Genomic DNA, 24,197 nt, shown 5'->3' with positions numbered 1-24,197 from the left:
ATGTATTTATAAAATGTTTAACAGAAAGTAATACATTGAGAGTTACCTCTCGTTTTAAAGTATGATTGGACATAGTTAATATAACACATAATACATGATTACAAATACAGTTACATAAATGAACAGGGTATACATTATATACAATACATTGCATGCACAGTTAGAGAAGATGTATATTATAGGCGTATGTAACAGTTACAGACCAGATTAAAATGTTAGACAGCCTTAATTTTGAAAGAACTTAAACTGGTTGTTGATGTGAGAGTCTCCAGAAGGTTGTTCCAGGTTTGGGGTGCACGGTAAGAGAAGGAGGAGCTGCCGGATACTTTGTTGAGCCTTGGGACCATGAACAGTCTTTTGGAGTCTGATCTCAAATGATAAGTGCTGCATGTGGTAGGGGTGAGGAGCTTGTTCAGAAAGTATTTGAAGGCAAGACAGGAAAGGTGAACTTTGCACCTAGACTCAAGTGATGACCAATCTAGTTCTTTGAGCATTTCGCAGTGATGTATGTTGTAGTTGCATTGGAGAACGAAACGACAAATTGAATTGTAGAGGCTATCAAGTTTGCAAAGGTGGGTTTGGGGTGCCGAGCCATATACTATGTCTCCATAGTCGATAATTGGCATTAGCAACTGCTGTGCGATACGCTTTCTGACAAGCAGGCTGTAACGCCTGTATGCCCGCAGACCTGGCCAGTCCCCAGTACTGAGGTGGGTAAGGGTATAACACACACCCACAGCAGTGAGGGCGTGCCCGGAGTGTGGTAATTGCATTGCCGGGCCTGTTGAGTAATGGTTAATGTTATACTTGCTGCGTCCGGGGCGCCAGAGGTCGGAAGATATAGTCCAAGAGCCAGAGTCCAGGGATTGGAGAGAGCAGCATAGTGATGTCCGAAAGCCAGATTTCAAGGGCAGGAGAAGGCAGCATAGTCAAAGTTCAAAGCAGAGTTCAAGGGCAGGAGAAGGCAGTGTAGTCAAAGTCCAAAGCAGAGTTCAAGCTCAAACCAAGGAAATCCAAACAGGGGCAGGGAAAGGAACCAGAGATGAAACAGATAAGGGAGCTGGGCATAGACTCTGCACACACAGGAGCTACAGAAAAGCTATGCAGAGCAAGGAAAGAGTGGACAGACTGGGGTTATAAAGGAGAGAGGACAAATATCAGGAAGGGGTGGAGCAGGGGTTTGACTGGGAGCTTGCAGGGATAGGTGTGAGAGAGCAGGGGAGGAGACAGGAACGTAATCAAGGGTAATAGCCTGCAAGCTCTGGGGGACGGAGCCAGTACCTGGGGATGGTTGGTAAGTAGAGTGGGTGCACGCGCCCTCTGTAACACAGTCGCGCGCGCGACGCGCGATTACCAGAGCGTGGGGGAAGGATCGCGGAGGAGGTGCTCAGCTGGAGAGGATGAGAGGGGGAAGGAGCGGAGGAACCAGGTAGGGAGACAGAGGTACGCCGAGGGGCGTGAGTCCCCTGACGGGACACCAGGGACCAGGAACGCGCGCGCACAGTGAATGGACCGTGCATGCGCGCAGACCACGAACCAGAGCGTGACCGCGCCGCGAGGGAATAAGGCAGAGATCGGGAAGACAAGGAAAGGGGAGGTTTAGCCGGAGGAATCAAGGTGACGGGGACACGCTGGGCAGAGCGAGTCCCCCGATCCGTTACAGTATCCCCCCCTTGAGGATCGGACTCCGGACGATCCTCCCAAGGTTTATGAGGAAACTTCCGATGGAATTGTCTGAGGAGTGCTAGGGCATGCACAATGTTTCGGCCTGTACAAAGGCCTTTATGCCAGTCACTTGATAAAGGCCTTTGTACAGTCTGAAACGTCATGCTTTGACAAAATAAATTCTTCTTGTGCTAATACAAATACTGTACATACTGTATACTGTATAAAATATATACTGTACAAAGTGGAGACTGCAGACAAAAAATGGTTAACGTTCAATTACCTTTAATATACAGTAAGGCTAACATTTAAACTGGTAATTGTCTGTACCATTCTTACCTGTATATTATACCTATACATACTGTACCGTACCTGTACTTACCTTACTACAGTACAGTACTGTACCTTACTACATGCCGAAGGCATTCCCATTACGCTCTAAAAGAACAGGAAAAACGCTCTTAAAGGTCAATATAATTGTTGCATTTTTGTACAGTGAGTATGTCGTTCCAGAAACTCTTTTGTCCTTTTATTAATTCCTCCTTGTTTGACGGTTTAACACCCTTTTTTATGATCCTTCCGCGCATGCCACACCAGTTCTATAGGGTTTAAATCTGGTGATCTGGAATGGGAGGGGAAAAAATGGAGAATTAGTTGAACAGATAAAAACAATTTAGAACAATGAGACTCAGTTACTCTACACTCGAGCACTTACTCCGGTGGCATCTTAACCCGGTTGATCCAACTCGCAAGAATATAGGTAGTAGAAGTGGTATGTTTAGGGTCATTTTCCTGGATGAACCGGTGACCACCAGATGGGAAATCATGCCTAATATTTTTAACAAAACGGATGACAATTTGCTCTTGGAAACGTACTTTATCCATGATTCCTGGAACAAAAGTATTGACTAAACTCTCCCTGCAGCTGGCCCAAAACTCTCACCCAGAGAGAAAAAGTCACAGGCACCAGAAAAGGACATACAGCGCACAGGAGAGAAGAGACAAAAAACAAAACATAGTGTAATCTGTTTGAGTATAAACAATCCCTGCTGTAACTAGCTACACTTCCCTCCTCCAGGTATCAGCTGGACTCCTCTCCCAAGTGTATTTCTCTAAAGAGATCCTCCTGTAAAATAGTCTCCAGAGACAGCACACCACCCAGATGGATTCCACACAGAGGATATAAGCATCCAGATAAGGAAACAAATGAGATGTACTGACGTACAAAACAATTTAATAAATAAATTAAAAGACAAAATAAAGGATATGTCCACTGGAGTACTCCACACCGATACCTGCGACACAAATTGAAGTCCCGCACACCACTAACTCAACTCCGACACCCCAGCATGCGTGTTAGATCCCACGGAGTGTAATTCTGCAACATGAAAAGGAGGAAACGACCCGCGTCCCTCACTGCCTGCAGCTCCGTGCACCACACACAATGCTTCCGCGTCACGTGATGAGTATACCTTGCGCCTCGCGAGTCTTCAGTGCATAGTCCCAAAGATACCTTCGTGGTGTGTTTCCTTCCTCCGAGACACACTCCATACCCACCAAACTCCTCTGCCCTACTAGTTTCGCATTCCGCTTCTTCAGGGGCACGTAATGGAGCTGCTATACAACTATCCCTATAAATACCCTAATAGATTGATATGTCCACATATGTATACAATGAAAACTTTGGAACAGTTTCACCTATTAAAAATGAGAACTAAACTCGAGGAGTACAAATAAACAGGATTTTACTTTAAAATGAATACATATAAATTTATATACACACCAAAGCATTAAAACCTATTATTAAAAACCTAATACAGAAACAATACAATACCAATATTTACAAAATTGATGTTAAAACCAAAATTGATTTTAAAATGCTTATAAAAATGAAACCAAATCGATATCCAGGCTTAAGCCTTTGGGAGCTAATGTTTTTAATTTAAAAATCCATGATGTTTCTAATTTATTAATAGATCCTATTCTATCTCCTCCTCTATAACAAGGTTTAGAGAGATCTATGCCAAAGAATTTTATGCCTGTCGGGTCAAAATTGTGACATACATTAAAATGATTGGAGACACTGTATGTCTCCAAACCTATCCGGATGTTCCTAATGTGTTCAGACATACGAGTTTTACATTTTCTAAATCCGACATAAAATGTATCACATGGACAAATTAAAAGATAAATAACGAAAGAAGAATCGCATGAGATAAAATCTTTAATTTTATATTTAATATTCAAATGATGGGACCCAAACGTTTTGATTGAACCACATGATAAATTGTTAATTTGCAACTGATACAATTATTACATTTAAAATAAAAACGGATGGTCTCTTATTATTAGTCAACCAATTGGAATCCGTATTAAAATCTTTGCTCTGGCTAGGGGCTATCTGATTTTTCACATTACTAGCTTTAGAAAAAAATCAGTTTTGGTAGATACGGCAATAAATCATGTAATACTGGGTCTTTTATTAAAATAACCCAGTGTCTATTAAGTATCTTTTTAATATCAGTAGCCTGACTACTATATTGAGTGAGGAATGCAAATGTATTTATTAAATTGTTTTGTACGTCAGTACATCTGATTTTTTTCCTTATCTGGATGCTTATATCCTCTGTGTGGAATCCATCTGGGTGATGTGCTGTCTATGGAGACTATTTTACAGGAGGATCTCTTTGGAGAAATACACTTGGCAGAAGAGCCCAGCTGATACCTGGAGGAGGGGATCTCGGGCTAGTCCATCTGCAGTATATGATCATTGCCCATTTTGATCTTCTATCCTGTAAGTGTAGCTAGTTACAGCAGGGATTGTTTATACTCAAACAGATTACAGTACACTACTGTATGTTTTGTTTTTTGTCTCTTCTCTCCTGTGCGCTGTTGGTCCTTGACTGTTGCTGCACAGCGCTCATCATTAGCCTCGCTGATTTCAGCCACCAGATGCTTTGTCATCCTACAGTTTAAAGGAAAAGAGAACAATTTGTTAGCCCAGAAATAATTTTAAAAAAAATACATGACATATATTTAAAATTAAACTTCTAAAATTAGTACAATATTTTTGGGGCTCTTAAAGAATTGTAAAGAAAACAGGTAAACAAAAAAATTCATTTTGATATGCAAGAAGTTTTTAGAGTAATAAAACCATCAAAAGAAACAATAAACATTTTATATTTTCTTCTTAAAATTGTACAGATTTTTTTTGGCTCTAAAAGAATTGCAAAGAAAACAGGTAAACAAAAAAATGCATTTTGATATGCAAGAAACTTTTAGAGTAATACAGTAATTGCAGAAAGAAAAAATTATACTTACGCTATTGTGACTAAGGGACTCCGCTTTACAATTTTAGTCTGACCATGGCATGATAGCTGACAGTGCTTTGTGCTAATTTGAGGCTTGAATTAAGTAACCAGCGTATGATATGTAAAATTCCATGTCCTCTATTGTACATATCCAGTATTCTCATGCTGTGATCCTTTGAAATAACTTTCCTCTGCATCGCTGCTTTAGAAAATAAATCAAGCACAGAGGAATGTATATTCAATGTGTATTCAATGTATATTCAATGTGTATTGAATCAACAGATTGATGGTGTATTTATACAGTAATGTAATGGAACTCGCTCGACAGGTTAAGTATACGCCCACTTTTAACACCTGCTTCTCGTGTCCATACCTGTTGAAAAATTCAAATATCGACCCAGTGCATAAAAGGTGACACAAATTGCATAGCCTCCCACACACTGATCTCTATCTGAAAGAGCTCTTGTACAGATACTGTATTGTGCATTCTTCCATCTACTTCCATGGATCAACCCCGATTCTACGGATGCAGGAACCTGCTTTCTTCTGCGGTTTCGACCATGAGAAAGCGAAAGTCGGAAGCTGTTTCCAAGCCAAAGATGCCCAAAGAAAAGGTTCCGAAGGCTCCCAAGGAAAAGAACCCTGACCTTTTGTATGTGAAGAAGAAAATGGCCAAAATCAACGAGGATCAACTTATTTGGACGGGCCCCAGATGTTCCCCTGCACCCACCGAAGCCAAATCGGACGACCCAGACTTTTCACTGCCATCACCCACCGCCACTGATTCCCAAACATCTGCATGCTCTAACCCTTTTTCCACCTCTGCTTATCCACAAGTCCCTTGCTCACCTCCTCCAGCATCCAGCCACGCCGATGTTCATCCCGAAGTCCTCTGCTCACCTGTTCCAGCACCCAGCCACACCGATGTTCGTCCCAAAGTCCCCTGATCACCTCCTCCATCACCCAGTAACACTGATGTTTGTCTCGAAGTCCCCTGCTCACCTCCTCCAGCACCCATCCACGTCGATGTTCATCCAGAAGTACCATGCTCACCTTCTCCAGCACCCAGGCACACAGATGTTCGTCCAGATAACACCAGCATTCCTTGCACCAGATGAAGCTCAGTCGTTTGCATGCTGAATGTTTTTAGTGGTATCAAAATCCCTGATAAATCAACAGAACAATACAGAGACAGAATGGAGTCCAAGATGGATAGTCTTTCGGAGTGCATGGAGAATATAGATAGGTACATGAGTGTTCCTCTGGATAAGATTGAGAGGAACATCGTTGTGTTCTATTCTTGGCTTGGAGTCCCTGTCCATGTATGTCCGATACAGGTTAAGGAGGGTGAACTGGAGGTGCTTTATTCTCCCATGGAGGAACCGCTTCCCATGCACCCTCTCAATCCCTTGATTTGACCTTCATGCTTCCAACACTAGGCACACCACGGACGCTCAACGCTCATCCCCTTCATTTCCAGGATACACAGATATCATTCTGCTGGAGGAGATTACAACCCTGGTAAGGCCACGAAAGGAGGAAAGCATCCTCCCAGACATCTACCCCCACCCGCTGCCAGAAGCACACCTGCTCTAGCACCCATGATTGTACTGGAACAAGACATCATGCTGAGAGACTTGCCCCAGAGCGTCCGGGAGAAATACAAGACCCCCCCCTCCCCTTGGTGCAGGAAACGCTCCCAACAATACTGCCAGGTAAGTAACAGTGCTCCAATCCATGCATGCCCAGTCCCTTCCCACAAAAACCCCAAAACCCTAATTTAAACCTTTAGTCCTAATGCAAAGTGCTGTACCACATGCAATGCATGCTTTGTCTCCTTTTACCCCCCAAAAAGCAGAAGATACAGTACTGTATAATAATGTACAGTACTGGTGTCATGGTATAATAGTTTTTTTCTATTTCTGTTTTGAATTTGCATGTCTGGTGCTGGGCAAAGACAATGTGCAGGAAATCCCCCCCTTGGTGCAGGAAACGCTCCCAGCAATACTGCCATGTAAGACACAGTGCTCCAATCCATGCATGTCCAGTCCCTTCACCTCCAACCCCCAAAAACCTAATGCGTATTGTTAGCATGCATAATTTTGTTTGATACAATTTGATTAGAGCTCCTTTTAGCCGAGGATACACTGAAACAATTTTCCCAATAGAATGTATTATTGTTGTGTCAATACTAACTTGAAAATCTGACACTTAGTATCCTGTAGCCGCACTAATACACACTGGTTGAATAAGTCCTGTATGAGTAGCCAATTAAAATTAGTCAGTGACTCTTGGTGTAGATCATGCTTAAAACTTGATAGAAGATGTACAGTAGCCATACTGTATGTTAACCATAATATACTGTGCGATTGATTATATAGAATATTGTCTCTTTCTTTACAGACCCAGATGTCCAAGAAGCACCAGCCATTGCAAAGAAGAAAAAGACAAGATTGTACATTTTGAAGAAGAGGCGACGTATTTTTGTATTATTATTTTTTCCTTTATTATCCTATACAAATAAAAAATGTTCATTCTTTAAATATACTTTTTGGTGTGTTCATGTTTTACTGTCTAGACACTTACAGTAGTACTATACCTAAAGTTCAAAAGGCATTTACATATATAAAAATGTGTCATTTATATACTGTACAGAATAAAGTATGTACAAAATACTATATAAATCTAGAAAATAAAAGTGTTTTACTATTTAGATACACTGACAGCAGTACTTTCATGCAGTACTGTACAGTCTCAGTACTGTACTACTGTCTAGCTCAGAGCTTTCCAAACTTTTCATGTTGGTGACACACTTTTTAGACATGCATCGTTTCGCGACATAGTAAATCTGTTTTACTAGCAAACCGGAGGTTAAACTAACCCCTTATAAGAGATACGGACACATACATAAAGTGTAATAACAAAATGTATGGGGACACAACATATCTCATGAAAACCTTTCATTTATATTTTTAAAAATATATGATTTGTAAGATAACATACATTTCCAAAATTGTTGTCATTTATGAGTGACACAGAGAGAGAGGGTGACACACACACACACACACACACACACACACTCGCACACTATAACTCACAAACAGGGATCGGACACACGGGGGGCCAATCGGAGCAGGGGGGCAAAATCGGACTAGGGGCAGGGTCATGGAGCTGTACTTACCTTACTCGCTCCATGCAGGAAAAGGCGCCTCCTCAATGTGCAACTCGGATAGAGATTGGCTGCGCGCCAACCAGTCAGGTGGAGGGATTTTTATTTATTTATTTTCCCCCAGCACGCGCCTGTCGTCCTGTGGTAACCAGTTTTGTCTAGGGGACGGCGCACGGCCCAGAAAACCCCCTGTTGGTGGCCCTAACTACCCGCGCTCCCCCTAAATAATCATGCGCCCCCCAGTTTCCGCACGGCTCAGAGGTATCTTGTTACGTTCGCGTGACACACCTACATACTGCAGCCGACACACTAACGTGTCGCGACACAGTTTGGAAAGCTCTGGTCTCGCAGATATCTAGTGACTCCATGAGGAAATGCACTGTGTCTCACTGTACAGTAATTTAATTAGGAACATAATGACACGCCTGCACAGAAATGTGATGGCATGCATATGCGTTTCAACAAGATTCCAATTTGACATACACGCATGCGCAGAAATGTGATGACACGCATACTGCTGCGGCCGAGTTTATTCGAGCATTTGCCCGTTCTCGGCCGCAGCAGTAACCTGGCGCGCGCCGGAGGGTGCCGGGCGCGCGCCACAGCAGCGGAAGAGCGCCCTCCGATCGGGGCGCTCTCCCTCCTGCTGCCGGGTCCGCCGGGTCCCCAGGAACCCCCTGCCACCGTCCCCCACATCGCGGGACACCAGGGCTCCCTCTGGGAGCCCTGGACGCACGTGCAGGGGGCGCTGGCACCCGATGACGCGTGACCGCGCATCGGTGACGCGCGGCACGCCGAGGGAGTGGGGCTAGCAAGCCGGGGCATCCCCCGGCTTGCGGAACTAGCCCTGCTCGAATAAATCGTGTCGGTAGTGTATGCGTTTCAACAAGGTGCCATAAATGCATGCGTGGAATAAATATTTTACATTCGGAAGAAGAGTCGACGTTGTATTTTTGTATTATTATTTTTTCCTTTATTATCCTGTACAAATAAAAATGTTCATTCTTTAAATATACTTTTTGGTGCGTTCATGTTTTACTGTCTAGCACACAAATGTGATGACACGCATATGATTTTCAACAAGGTTCCAATTTGCCATACACACATGCGCAAAAATGTGGTGATAATCTTCTACAGATTGGTACAGTTTGATGATTTGTGTATGGCTAAGGAACCTCAGAAAGGACTTCTTTCCAATGTACAGTATACAGTATGAACTTGTAATGTTAATCTTCAAATTATAATTCCACACACTATACGGCAATAAAATACAGGCTGAATTGCAATTAGATTTTTAAGACAACAACTCGCGATCGCCTAATTCAGTTTCTCAACGGTATCGCAGACAACGCTAAAACGCAATTTTCTGAATTCTATCAAAACACTAGTAAACTCGCATCTTAACATGGGAAATATTTTTAAAAAAACATGCACCATGTCTGGGTATGCAAAGGAATACAACTCGAGAAATGATCGGATAATGGCCGCTGCATCTATATATGTATATAGCTTTGGACTCTACGAAAATAGATATCTCCTCCCCCCATGCACCATGGATTCTTCAATTTATACAATTCACTTTCTTAATTTGTGATGCAGTGAATGCCTGGTAGTGACAGTTTGAAAGGACCATACACTACATTGTTTCAGTTTTTCATTCATATAAACATAACTATAAATATAGATCTTACCGGATTATAAATTATCAAAGGTTTAACTGAACAAACATATGTCTTTTGTCAAATGTATTATAATCTACTAAGATCTAGAAATGCTTATTGTTCTCTCTGCTGTATACTGCAGCAACATTACCATTGAATCCTGTGGAAACTGTGATATTCTGAGACATGCCTGGTTATCTGGGGAATCAGGGAAAACAAACTGTACTGTATCTGTATGCTTTATTATGTGTTTTATGTCTTGTAACTCAAAGTAGCACTCCCTCCTACTTTTTTTTCCCTGTCAGTACAGTATATATTTTTGGCAGAATATGAATTGAGGGGTCTGAAGCTGAACTGCTCTATTTTTAGACTCATGATTCCCCTGGTCGCTGAAATTCTTACTTTTCTAGTTTCCAGTGTTTTGCTAATATTTAGGAAATCAAAATGGCATTGGTTAACTGGCCAATAGGAAACCGTAATATCATTGAGAGGATGACATTGCAGCTCCTGTATGGATTACCCCAGTTCAGTCAAAAATGAGAGGGCATGATTGCTTCTTTAGAGATACCGAACAGAAAAATATATCACTACTGTAGATTAAATAGTGTAATGCATTCTAGGAATACATTGTTACTTGATGCTGATCCAGCAACCACCAGCAAAACTGTATCCCTGATTATCAATATATTAACACCTTTATTAGAGCTTTTGTATAGTTCTACATATTGCAATCCAGAAAATATAATTATATTTAATGTTTGCACTTTAGGTGTGTTTTTAATGTTATTTGTATTAATTGGTGTTATTGTTGGTGAAAGTATTTGTTGTTATTGATTGTTAAATGCCCCTTTTGTTTCAGGTTGGCTGCATGCCTTGGATATGGAGCACAAATTCCAGCAGTTCCATTGTGATCATTTCTCCAAATGGAGAGAATAAAACAATGGATGAGCTTCCATGTGATACAGCCCATTATGCTTTCCTATCCTGTGTGGTGGGAACCTTAAGCTTGGCAATATTTTTACGCATTTCTTCATTGCCAAAAATGATCCTACTTCTTTTTGTTACAATTTTGTACATAATAGTTTTGGAACTTAGTGGGTACAGGAAAGCAGTGGGGTAAGTGGGAGTTAAATTACTTCTTTGTAAAGACAGACTACACATTTCACAGGGATAATGAGTAAGCCATACTCTATATGACTAATGTTTATTAAAATGTTTGATTTTAATTAAGTACTATTTTAGTGCACATACACATTTTCTAACACAGTGAAGCTATTGTAAAAATTGAAACCTTTTTTTAGATGTTTCTAAAACATGTCATGTTTCTAATTATGTGTGTTTTAGAATGATATTTTTTTTTTAAATGGCTCCCTATTTCTTTCTTTCTTTCTTTCTTGTTTTTTTCTTAATGTATTTGTACTCTTTGAAGTTAAAGGGTGATATCTAGATAGCCCTTGTAAAACATTTTTTTTTGCCTCAACCTGTGTTATACTGTACAGTATATAACAATTGTATATCAATTGTTTTACATTTAATGCAGATCATTAATGAAAGGAGGTATATCACAGCATGTCCTGTTATTATGAAATCTTTAACAAGCAAAGCAGGATCTATTACATATTTGTTATATCTCAGTGGAGGAACTGACTACATTTGTACCTGCATAGTCTATGTTCTCCATTATCATTATAACGTGCAAGCTCTTGGCTCTATAAGAAAGCTTCTTATGTATAATTTTGTATAAAATGATATTAAAACAAATGTTATTTTATCTAATTAGTGTAATTTTCCATGTGAATGTATGTGTATATATATATATATATATATATAAAATTGCATACTTATTTTTTTATTTCTTTCTTTTTAAGGGGGGGATCCTTTTATATGAGAGGTTATGAGCCTATTTTAGCCATTTTGCTGTTTACTTGCTCTTTGGCACTCCACTCCAGACAGGTGGACTTGAAGTTACGCCTGGACTACCTCTGGGCTATGCAGGTAAGATCTTCTATACTATGAGATTTTGTTTCTAAAGGTTAAACAGAGTTAAATATATTGTTGCTATGTTCATCTATGAGAAGAAATATATAGGCCCATACTTGCTAAGCAGTGCTTTGCCATAACACACCTTGTGGCACTTTCTAGCTCCTCCTGTCTTTCTGTCTCCCCTTTTCTGATCTCCTTTCCTCTCGGGTCCTCTCTTCCATTCTCTGTCCCTCTTCTCTCTTCCCTATACTCTTTTCCTTTTTCCCTCTCTCCTCTCTGCTCCTCTCTTCCCAAATTTTCTCCTCCTTTCTCCTCCCTACTCCTCTCTACCACCTGATTCAGACAATAGTACCCAAAATTATATAAAAAAAAGACATTGCTTGAATTTGTGTGGCACAGGAAAAAAGAAAGGAACCCCTCCTCACCCCCCATGTGGTCCATTAAGAACATATTAAAGTACATACATGTGATCTCCAGTGGACAAAGACTATTATGTCTAAAAAATCTAACTTTTATTAGATCACTCAGAAAAAGTATTGATGGGGCAAAACAGTCCAGCAAATAAACTGTAGGTCATATAGATCAATATTTACAACATATCATGAGGCATATGTTACTATTCTATGCAACAAGTATTCATGCTATCTGTATATACAGTATGTATGGGCATATGACTTGACTCTCATTTAACATTTGGATTGCATATTAATACTCTGACATCCAAAACCTACAAACAACTAGGGGTACTTTATAGGAACAAGTCTTCCCTAAGCCCGGTGGTCAGAAAGCACATCACACAACTGATGCTAATGCCAATTATAGACTATGGGGACACAGTATGTTACAGCACCTCAAAAACACATTGGTAAGCTAGACACCATCTACAACGCAATATGCCCATTTACCATACAATGTAACTACAACACACATCACTATGAAATGCTCCAAAAACTTGATTGTATAACCCTTCAGTCTAGGTGCAAAGTAAATGTATCCTGTCTCATTGCCTTCAAATACTTTCTGGACAAGATATCCTCCTATCTAAACAAACTCATCACCCCTACCACATGCAGCTCTTATCTCCTGAGATCTGACTCCAAAATAATTTTCATGGTTCCAAGATTCAATAAAGAATCCTGATATGCAAATTATCAGGCGAAATGAGCTGTTCATGGTATTTTTTTGGAACAAAAAAAAATAGCTGCATATGAGTATGGTCCATAAAGACTCTGATTAATTAGCATCATGGGAAGTCAACAATGACAACAAAAGCCAAAAAAGCCAAACGCTACATCCAATATAACAAAAATACACAGTGAAATACCTATATATTCTCTTGAAAATGGGTCATTTAGTTACACCCTTTGGCCAAAGCGTTATAAGCCTGCAAGCCACATCAAGGCATGACCAAATTTGCAGGTCCTAACACTACCTGATTAATATTCTCATTTACCTCTATATTAGGATGGAGAATGATAATATTGGATCTATCCAAACCCAGCAACATGAAAAACACCTGCTAACTTGGGGAGGGGGGAGGGGCAAGCTGAAAGTGGGGAGGGGCAAGCTTAAAATCTTGGGGGGACAGGCCACTAACAGGTAAGGAGGGAACACGTCTCAAATGTGGATATGTTCAGATATAGATTTAGAAAAAATAAGAATATCATTGAGATAGACAATTAGAAAAATGTTGAGGACAACCCGAAAAATATCATTCACGAATTCTTGAAAGACAGCTGGGGCACTACAGAGCCCAAAAGGCATAACCAAATATTCATAATGGCCGTCTCGCGTATTGAAGGCCGTTTTCCATTCGTCCCCTTGTCGAATGCGTATGAGATTGTAAGCCCCACGAAGATCGAGTTTAGAAAAAATGGAATAACCTTGTAGACGATCAAACAATTCAGAAATGAGCAGTACGGGGTAACGATTTTTCAGAGTTATTTTTTTAAGGCCCCAATAGTCTGTGCATGGGCAGAGAGAACCATATTTCTTCTTAACAAAAAAGAACCCAGCCCCAGGAGGAAGCCCTAATGAACCCTCTCTTTAAGTTCTCCTGAATATACTCAGACATAGCCTTAGTCTCAGGAAAAGACAAAGGATAAGATCTACCTTTAAGAAGGATGGCCCCGGGCAGAAGATCAATGGGGCAATCATTAGGATGGTGAGGAGGAAGGATTTCGGAACGAACGTTATCAAAAACATCAATGTAATCTGCATATACTGCAGCAAGCGTAGGTTTGGCAGGATTACTGGTCTCTACACCAGCGATAAGTTGTACCGAAGGAACAGGAGCAACTTGAGAGGCAACACTCCATTGTATAGGTTCCTTGTCAGTCCAGTCTATAAGCGGGTTGTGTTGTTGGAGCCAAGGGAGACCCAGCATTACCTGCATAGAGGGTGAATGAATAACGTCCAGTGAGATCTCCTCCTTTTGACCGTCTATGGTGGAGAGAGTAAGAGTAGGAGTTTCTAATGAAATGAAGGCTGGCTGGAGAGGACGTCCGTAGATAGTTTCTAGGCCCACCGGTACTGACTTCTTAACCAGGGGAATCTTATGTTTAGTAACGAAATCTTGATCCACAAAATTTCCCCCAGACCTCGTAATCGATGAAGGCAGAGGCAGGAACTAGAAAGCATGACCCTGGTGGGCAGACCTCTCTTAATAGGAGGGGAAGAAGAAATGGTACCCAATGAGATTCCCTTATATCTTATTGAGTGTTGGCGTTTCCCGGCTTCGTAGGGCAGGGAAGAACCAGGTGACCCGACATTCTGCAGCAGTGACATAATCCTCCTACTGCACCTCTGTTCCGGCCCCTGCCTCATTGGATCCTGTCTGCTATAAATGCCTTGCTCATTCACTCCTATCTTTCTGAGCATAACTGGTTGTAGCCTTGAGCTCCTGCGTTTGTTGTGCCTTGCTCCTGTCTTGTTTTTCTTGCAGTCTGGATTCCACGTGTACCGACCCGACATGATTTCTGAACCCCTCTGGGACTTAAACGTCGCTTTGGGCGACATGACTAATACAGAAGTTTTGGGATTACTGGATCAGAGTGCTGTCTTTTATATATAATAATAATAATAGCATGTTCTTGTATAGCGCTGCTAGTTGTCCACAGTGCTTTACAGAGACATTTTGCAGGCACAGGTCCCTGCCCCCTGGAGCTTACAGTCTATGTTTTTGGTGCCTGAGGCACAGAGAGATAAAGTGACTTGCCCAAGGTCACAAGGAGTCAACACCGGGAATTGAACCAGGCTCCCCTGCTTCAAACTGAGAGTGCCAGTCAGTGTCGTTACTCACTGAGCCACTCCCTCTCTCTCTCTCTATATATATATATAATATATATATATATATATATATATATATATATATATATATATATATATATATATATATATATATATATATATATATATATATATATATATATATATATATATATATATATATATATATATATATATATATATATATATATATATATATATATATACAGTCATGTGAAAAAGAAAGTACACCCTCTTTGAATTCTATGGTTTTATATATCAGGACATGATAACAATCATCTGTTCCTTAGCAGGTTTTAAAATTAGGTAAATACAACCTCAGATGAACAACAACACATGACATATTACACTGTGTCATGATTTATTTAACAAAAATAAAGCCAAAATGGAGAAGCCATGTGTGAAAAACTAAGTACACATTATGATTCAATAGCTTGTAGAACCATCTTTAGCAGCAATAACTCGAAGTAATTGTTTTCTGTATGACTTTTTCAGTCTCTCACATCGTTGTGGAGAAATTTTGGCCCACTCTTCTTTACAACGTTGCTTCAGTTCATTGAGGTTTGTGGGCATTTGTTTATGCACAGCCACAACATTTCAATCGGGTTGAGGTCTGGACTTTGACTGGGCCATTGCAACACTTTGATTCTTTTCTTTTCTTTTGATTCTTTTCTTTTCCAGCCATTCTGTTGTAGATTTGCTGGTGTGCTTGGGATCATTGTCCTGTTGCATGACCCAATTTCGGCCAAGCTTTAGCTTTAGCTGTCGGACAGATGGCCTCACATTTGACTCTAGAATACTTTGGTGTACATAGGAGTTCATGGTCGACTCAATGACTGCAAGGTTCCCAGGTCCAGTGTGTCACGGTTGTGCTCGCCACAAACCTGGGTCGGACCGCGTGGCTGAGGTGGGGTTGTATAAGCACCAACCTTAGACCACGCAGGCTGATCCGGATTGCGCAGTTCGTAGTCGTACGTAGCAGGGTCGGGGCTGGAGAAGGCAGCATCATCAGTGGACAAGCCATGGTCAGGACAGGAGAGATCAGGGTAAACATTATTCAAGCAGGAGTTCGGCAACAAGTAATCATAAGTTCCTCGCTTCAGCTTAGGAGCGTGAGCACAGGCGTGGGTTCTGTGCGTGCGGCGACCATGGCCCATGGTACTGCTCTCAGGAAGGGATAGGCAGACCGGAGTGGGCACACCGCCAGGCAGCACTGGTAAACCAGTGCTTCAGCGCAAGAGTCCAGAGCGGGCCTGTGCAAGGAGAGAGAGAGCTACAGACCTCACGACTTGTAGACCGGCCTCTACTAGGGAAGGACAGCCGGCCTCAGGAAACTGGAAGCTGAAGTACGCACTGGAGAATCCTCTGCTTCAGCACAGGAAACCCGGACACGGCCTCTGCAATGGAGAATGAGCAGCAGGCCCCAGGAACCAGTAGATAGGCTCTGCAGTAGAAGGATAGCAGGCCTCAGGAAACAGGGAGCTGAAGTCAACACTGGAGAGACCTCCGCTTCAGCACAGGAGACAGGAACAGGCCGCTGCATGCGACTAGCAGCCGGCCTCAGGAAACAGGGACCTGAAGTTAACATGAAGAGTACTCCGCTTCAGCACAGGAACAGGCCGCTGCATGAGACTAGCAGCCGGCCTCAGGATACACAGGATAATCAGGAAATACAGGCCCCTGCATGAAGACTAGCAGCAGGCCTCAGGAACTAGGGAATAACAACTAGAGAGGTTAATACATACACAGACAAGCCAAGAGCTTGTGGCAGAACACTTGTGACATCCAGGAAGGACTATGCTCAGCAGGGAGCATTGTGGGAAGGCTGTCTTTAAAGGTCAGTGAACCAATAGCAGAAGGGGCGTGTGACAGCATTGCTTTAATGAGTGAACCCAGGGTGCAGCTGCAGTAAATATCAGGAGCAGTGTCCCAGGGCTGCACAGGTCTGTAAGGCAAGGCAAACAGTAAACTGAGGTGTGGATTCCTTACACTGTGGCTGCAAAAACAAGCTCAAATCATCACCCCTCCACCACAGTGCTTGGCAGTTGGTATGAGGTGTTTGTGCTGATATGCTGTGTTTGGTTTTTGCCAAACGTGGCGCTGTGCATTATGATCGAAAAAATACTGTGAGAAAGCGCTAAAGTGTCTACAAATAAATTTACAGTATGTACATAAGTGTTTAGACTTATTCCACCAGTGTTTTGACTGCTGGCTGCAGCTCTCTAAGAGTATCCTAACGGAAGAATAAGGGTTAATTGCTTATGTGTTGTCTTGTTGTACATCCATGAGGCACTTAAGTATCCTTTATGCCACTCATCTATATATGTATTGTCTGAATTGTAGTAATGCTGGGTTACGTTTTGTATGTTTTATGTATTTTGTTTAGTGACAGGCAGATAAACAGGTTTCTATGTACAGTATGTATTCCTTTAACCACTAATTGTTTCTTAATTGGAAAGGGTATATAGGAGTAGCCATACAGTATGTATCTTGTTATCAGCCCCTGAGGAAGTAGAATTAGTTCTACGAAACACGTAGGGCAGGTGCCAGTAGTCACCCTCTGGACTGCCTACAGTACTTTGCAGGACTTGCAGTTTCATCCGTGTGATCGAGCGGCGAGGTTCGTGTACCTTTTACTTTACGGGCACACGCGCACGGGTGCACACTAGCTGCCGGGCGGAGAAGAGGAGCAGTGAAGGAGGAGGAGTAGCTCCATGCGGTGTTGGCGTGATTACACCAGCGAGCCTGCTTCCCCCACCGGCGTTTCCCCATGATTGACATCAGGCTATTCCGGCGACAGCACCAGCGTCACAGAGTAGAGCTCTGTTGGAACTTTTCCTGATGTCAGTTGGACACTTACCTCTATCCACCTTCGCTCGTTGTCACCCTGCTTCTTGCAAGTAGGGTTTTGATTATACCAACTCCAGATGACCAGCTGTCCTCCATTGTCAGTTCGGTGGTCCCTGTTTTATTGACATAGTTCATTATTTTTATAACATTTATTTTATAGTCAGTTACTAAGAGTGTGTATGTTTTGTTTTTAGTGTAGGCTGACGTTACCCAGCAGTTTTACGCTATGTTTTGTCCCTTCTCTGTTTTTCTCGTTTCATGCTGTGCATTATGGCCAAATTTCTCCACTTTGGTCTCGTCTGTCCAAAGGACATTGTTCCAGAAGTCTTGTGGTTTGTTCAGGTGCAACTTTGCAAACCTAAGCCGTGCTGCTGCCATGTTCTTTTTAGAGAGAAGAGGCTTTCTCCTGGAAACCATACTTGTTCAGTCTTTTTCTAATTGTACTGTCATGAACTTTAACATTTAACATGCTAACTGAGGCCTGTAAAGTCTGAGATGTAACTCTTGGGTATTTTGCAATTTCTCTGAGCATTGCACAGTCGGACCTTGGGGTGAATTTGGTGGGATGTCCACTCCTGGGAAGATTGGCAACTGTCTTGAATGTTTTCCAGTTTTGAATAATATTTCGCACTGCAGAATGATGAACTTTTTTTGGGAAATGGCCTTATAACCCTTCCCAGATTGATGGGCAGCAACAATTGCTTCTCTAAGATCATTGCTGATGTCTTTCCTCCTTGGCATTGTGTTAACACGCACCTGAATGCTCCAGACAAGCAAACTGCTAAAACGTCGGCTTTTATAGAGGTGGTCACACTTGCTGATGATCAATTAATCAAGGGCATTTGATTAGCAGCACCTGTCTGCTACTTAGCATCTTAATTCCTATGGTAAACTAGTAAGGGAAATCAATCCCTAATTGGGTGCTCTAGAGTAACATCTGCGAGGGCTTATATACATTCAATAATCAATTAGTGGGTCCAGGATATATAGTGATCTGTGAGCAGGGTTTTCTATCCCCAATAAAACGATGAACTCCGTCATATAATAGCAGCAAAATCTTTAAACACCGTAGACATACCACTGTAGGGAGGGAAACCTCTTACCTGACTGATGTTTTGGTCCCACCCAGCCGTCCCTTCTTTGGCGGGTCTTGCGATCCCAGCGGGTCTTCTCGGAAGAGAGTGTCTGTACTCACATAGCTGCCCTGATGCCGGTGTGCTGCTGTGGGGAGAAAGCTCAGCTGGTCCGTCGCACTCTTTGATAAAGTCGCAAGACGAAACGCGTCAGAGAATTGTCTCTCGTGTTTTTTTAATCCGGGCTTTTATGCCATAATAAAGTTTTTTCACACCGCACGTTGCCTCCAGCCTGATATCATCAAGCAGTGCTCAGAGTCCCCTTACCTACCTTCTAATTCCTATGGTAGCAGTAAGGGTGTACTTATTGTATTGTATGTCTTTATTTATATAGCGCCATTAATGTACATAGCGCTTCACAGTTGTAATACACGTGGTAATCAAATAAATTTCAGATAATATAAACAGGTCATGGGAATAAGTGCATCAGACATAAAAGTAGCATTAAGGAAGAGGAGTCCCTGCTCCGAGGAGCTTACAGTCTAACTGGTAGGTTAGGGAGAAGGTACAGAGACAGTAGGAGGGCATTTTGGTAAGTGCGTCTGCAGGGGGCCAAGCTTTATGTATCATGTGTCCGGTATAATCAACAGTGCTATTCATATGCTTCTTTAAGCAAGTGTGTCTTAAGGTGGGTCTTAAAGGTGGATAGAGAGGGTGCTAGTCGGGTATTGAGGGGAAGGGCATTCCAGAGGTGCGGGGCAGTAAGTGAGAAAGGTTTAAGGTGGGAGAGGGCTTTAGATACAAAGGGGGTAGAAAGAAGACATCCTTGAGAGGAACGCAAGAGTCGGGATGGTGTATAACGAGAAATTAGGGCTGAGATGTAAGGAGGAGCAGAAGAATGTAAAGCTTTAAAAGTGAGGAGGAGAATTGCATGTGTGATACGAGATTTGATCGGAAGCCAGGAGAGGGATTTCAGGAGGGGAGACGCAGAGACAGATTTAGGAAAGAGGAGAGTGATTCTGGCAACAGCGTTTAGGATAGATTGTAGGGTAGACAGGTGAGAGGCAGGGAGGCTGGAAAGCAGGAGGTTACAGTAATCAAGACGGGAGAGAATGAGGGCCTGAGTCAGAGTTTGAGCAGTCGAGCAACAGAGAAACGGGCGTATCTTAGTGATATTGCGGAAGAAAAAGCGACAGGTTTTAGAAACGTTCCGAATGTGAGAGGAGAATGTGAGAGATGCGTTGAGTGTGACCCCTAAGCGGCGTGGTTGGGCTACTGGGTGAATGATCGTACTTCCAACAGTAATGTGGAAGGAGGGAATAGGGCCAAGTTTGGGAGGAAGTATGAGGAGTTCTGTTGTTGCCATGTTGAGTTTAAGGCGGTGGAGGGCCATCCAGGATGATATAGCAGAGAGACATTCAGAAACTTTGGTTTGTACAGCATGTGTAAGGTCGGGTGTTGAAAAGTAAATTTGTGTGTCGTCAGCATAGAGGTGATATTTAAACCCAAGAGATGTTATTAGGTTCCCTAGAGAGAGTGTGTACAGAGAAAAGAGAAGAGGTCCCAGGACAGAGCCCTGGGGTACCCTCACAGAGAGATCAATAGAGGAGGAGGAGGTGTTAACAGAAGAGACACTGAAAGTACGATGGGAGAGGTAAGAGGAGATCCAGGATAGAGCTTTTTTATGAATACCAAGAGTATTAAGAATGTGAAGGAGAAGAGGGTGGTCCACGGTGTCTAATGCGGCAGAGAGGTCGAGTAATATGAGCAGAGTGTAATGACCTCTGTCTTTGGCAGCATGGAAGTCATCCGTTATTTTAGTGAGGGCTGTTTCCGTGGAGTGAGCAGTGCAGAAGCCAGATTGTGGAGGGTCTAGGAGAGAATAGGTGTTGAGAAAATGGAGCAAGCGAGAGAATACAAGACGTTCAAGGAGTTTGGAGGTAAAAGGCAGGAGGGAGACAGGTCGATAGTTAGAAAGACAGGTAGAGTCAAGCTTGCTGTTTTTGAGTAATGGTATAACAGTTGCATGTTTTAAGGAGGATGGGAAGTTACCAGAGTAGAGGGAGGAGTTAAAAATGTGTGTGAGGGTAGGGATTATAGTAGGACCAAGTGGTTTTAGGAGATGGGAGGGAATGGGGTCAAGAGAGCAAGTGGTAGAGGGGGAAGAGGAGATCAACAGTGACACATCCTCCTCTGAGACAGTGGAAAAAGAGTCAAGGAAGGCAGGAGGAGAGTTAGGAAGAGGTGTAAAATGGGAGGAAGAAACAGAGGGAATATTCAGACGTATGGATTCTACCTTTTCTTTAAAATAGTCAGCAAAGTCCTGGGCGGAGATGGAGGAAGAAGAGGCAGCTGAGGGTGGTTTGAGTAGAGCATCAAAGACAGAGAAGAGTCGGCGTGGGTTAGACTTGTGCTTGTTGATTAGAGATGAAAAGTAGGCTTCTTTTGCTTGCGAGACGGCAGAGTTGAATCAGGATAGCATAAATTTGTAGTGAAGAAAGTCTGCGAGAGTATGAGATTTCCTCCAGAGGCGTTCAGAGGAATGAGTGGAGGAATGCAGCATGCTCGTGTGGGAATTTAGCCAGGGTCTGGGGTTTGAAGGGCAAGGATGGCAGAGAGAAAGCAGGGCATGTAGATCAAGAGAGGAGGATAAGGCAGAGTTGTAGTTCCTGACAAGGTTGTCAGGGTCTGTAGCAGAGCTGAGAGAGGAGAGGGAGGAGCGTAAAGTGGAGTCAAAGACAGGTAGGTGAATAGAGCGCAGGTTTCTGCGGAACCGGGGGGGTAGATGGAGTTGGAGAAGGGGAGAAGCGAGATAGAGAGAATGAGATGAGGTGATGGTCAGAGAGAGGAAAGTGGGAAATGGAGAAATCGGAGAGAGAAGTTTTTAGTGAAAACCAGGTCTAGGTAGTGGCCATCCTTGTGGTTGCTGGCTGCAGTCCACTGTTGAAGGCCAAAAGAAGAAGTTAGAGAGAGAAAGCGGGAAGCCCAAGGGAGAGAGGGGTCATCAATGTGGCAATTGAAGTCCCCAAGGAGAAGAACAGGAGAGTCTGAGGAGAGAAAGGAAGAGAGCCAGGATTCAAAGTGAGAGAGAAAGACAGAAGGGGGATGAGTAGAGGTAGGTGGGCGATAGATGACTGCCATGTGGACAGGGAGAGGTGAGAAGATCTGGACAGTGTGAGCCTCAAAGGAGGGAAAAACGAGAGAGACGAATATGAAGGGTACGGTAACGGCAGAGAGAGGAGACCAGGAGACTTACACCTCCACCCCTGCCATCAGGACGCGGAGGGTGGGAGAAAGAAAGGCCACCATAAGATAGGTCAGCTTCCAGAGAAGAGTCAGACTGAGTGAGCCAGGTCTCAGTTATAGCAAATAGGAGCAGAGAGTGAGAGAGAAAGAAGTCATGCACAGAGAGGAACTTGTTAGAAAGGGAGCGAGCATTCCAAAGGGCACAGGAGAAAGGGAGAGAGGAGGGAGAGTGACAGGGGATGGGTATGAGGTTAGAGGGGTTAACACCAGAAGGAGTAGAGGTTGCATTTGGCAGGCGAGGACGAGAGCATACAGAAATAAGGCAGGGACCAGGATTGGGAGAGATATTCTCAGAAGCAAGGAGGAGAAGCAGGGATAGAAAGAGAATGTGTGAGGAGGATTTGTAAGGGTATGATTTAGTGCAGGGGGTATAGCTGTGTAGTTTCAGAGGGCGCAGGTAAGAAAGGAGTTCATGTGAACTGAGAAGTGGCAAAGGAAGGAGTGATGGAGATATATGAATAGAGTTAGAGACATAAGGAGGCTGGTAGAAAGAAGTGCATACAGTAATTTGAGAAGAAGTGAGATCACAGCAAATGTAAATGTTAAAGGCAACATCACAGCAGTAATGATGCAGTCTGGTATAGATGATATCCTCCTTTCCAGCATAGTTCAAATGCAGGAATGGGCCATTAGGGGTTGTCCACTTCCTCACTTCTTTACAATTTCCTTTTAAACTTCAGCTACTTACAATGGGCTTCTTGGAGATGGGCTGCAGGCAGCATAAAGCTTTTCTATCTGGGTTATATGGGCCTAGCAAGTCACCTGACAGTTAGGTTCTGTCTGCTTAATTAGCACATCTGAGGCACATTCAAACAGATGGTTTTTCTACCTAGATGGGTGTTCCCTGCCTAGGTGTCAAAGCTTAATTTAATTAGGGATTCAAATATGGATTTTACCTAGCATATACTATAATACACATAGCAAATGGTTGAATGAAGCAGGATTCAAAGATGGATTTTACCTAGCATATACAGTACTATAACACACACAGCAAATTGTTGAATGAAGCAGGATTCAAATATGGATTTTACCTGGAGTTTTTCACACATGGCTTCTCCATTTTGGCTTTATTTTTGTTAAATAAAAATATAATACTGTTGCGGCACACTTTATTCTACAAATCACCGGTTTGTCCCTGGCTGGTTCCTGGAATGCCACGCTGTCACCCGGAGCATGTCGCGTTCCCAGCCAGGGGTCATGCCCGGCTGACGCGCGGTTGATGTGTTAATTGATAATGGTTCAGGATTTACTAGGCTGCAATGCTTTGCGTGTCCACCAGATGGCATAAATTCATGAATTGTAATGCAGTATATATATATATATATTTTTTATATATATATATATATATATATACTGTATAACAACAACCCCTATAACCCCTAACATACAGTACTGTACACATACAGTACTGTATACTGTATGCACATCAATGATACTATAGGCCGGCGGGGGCGAGATGTGTTTGCAGCAGAGAGAGAACCGCTGCTCTCTCTGTGCAAACATTGGCACTTTAAAAATGATTTAAAATACATTTTTATTCATAGTGTAGATGTGCAGGGGGTCTCTGGAGCTGAACCGCGTTGGTTTCAGGTCTGGGGACCCCCTGCTCCCCGAGATACAGGCCCCTTTATGAGTTGCCGGTATCCCTCTGCATTTAAAGGTCCCGATCACGTGACCGCGGCATGTAAACAAAGCAGAGGGATACCGGCACCCCCTAAAGGGGCCTGTATCTCGGGAAGCAGGGGGTCCCCGGACCTAAAACCACAGCGGTTCAGCTCCGGAGACCCTCTGCGCATCTACAGTATGAATAAAACACATATATAAATAAACACTCATTCCTTACCTTTGCGGCTATGTGCTATGGTAACGAAGCAGCATGACTGTATTTTTA

General features: G+C 42.7%; 1 protein-coding gene across 7 annotated transcripts in view; it reads left to right on the top strand.

Annotated features, from left to right (window-relative positions):
* Positions 1–24,197, top strand: part of ADCY1 (adenylate cyclase 1) — a 747,796-nt gene that overhangs the window by 582,704 nt on the left and 140,895 nt on the right. For all 7 annotated transcript variants that reach the window (XM_075586430.1, XM_075586431.1, XM_075586432.1 and 4 more), the window contains 2 exons: positions 10,666–10,922; positions 11,675–11,801. In XM_075586430.1, coding sequence (XP_075442545.1) covers positions 10,666–10,922; positions 11,675–11,801 — 384 coding nt within the window. The remainder of the gene's footprint in view (positions 1–10,665; positions 10,923–11,674; positions 11,802–24,197) is intronic.

The sequence above is a fragment of the Ascaphus truei genome, chromosome 2 (genome assembly GCF_040206685.1).
Source record: "Ascaphus truei isolate aAscTru1 chromosome 2, aAscTru1.hap1, whole genome shotgun sequence".
NCBI lineage: Eukaryota > Metazoa > Chordata > Amphibia > Anura > Ascaphidae > Ascaphus > Ascaphus truei.
Note: the sequence above shows the minus strand (reverse complement) of the source record. Positions and strands in the feature narration are given on the sequence as shown.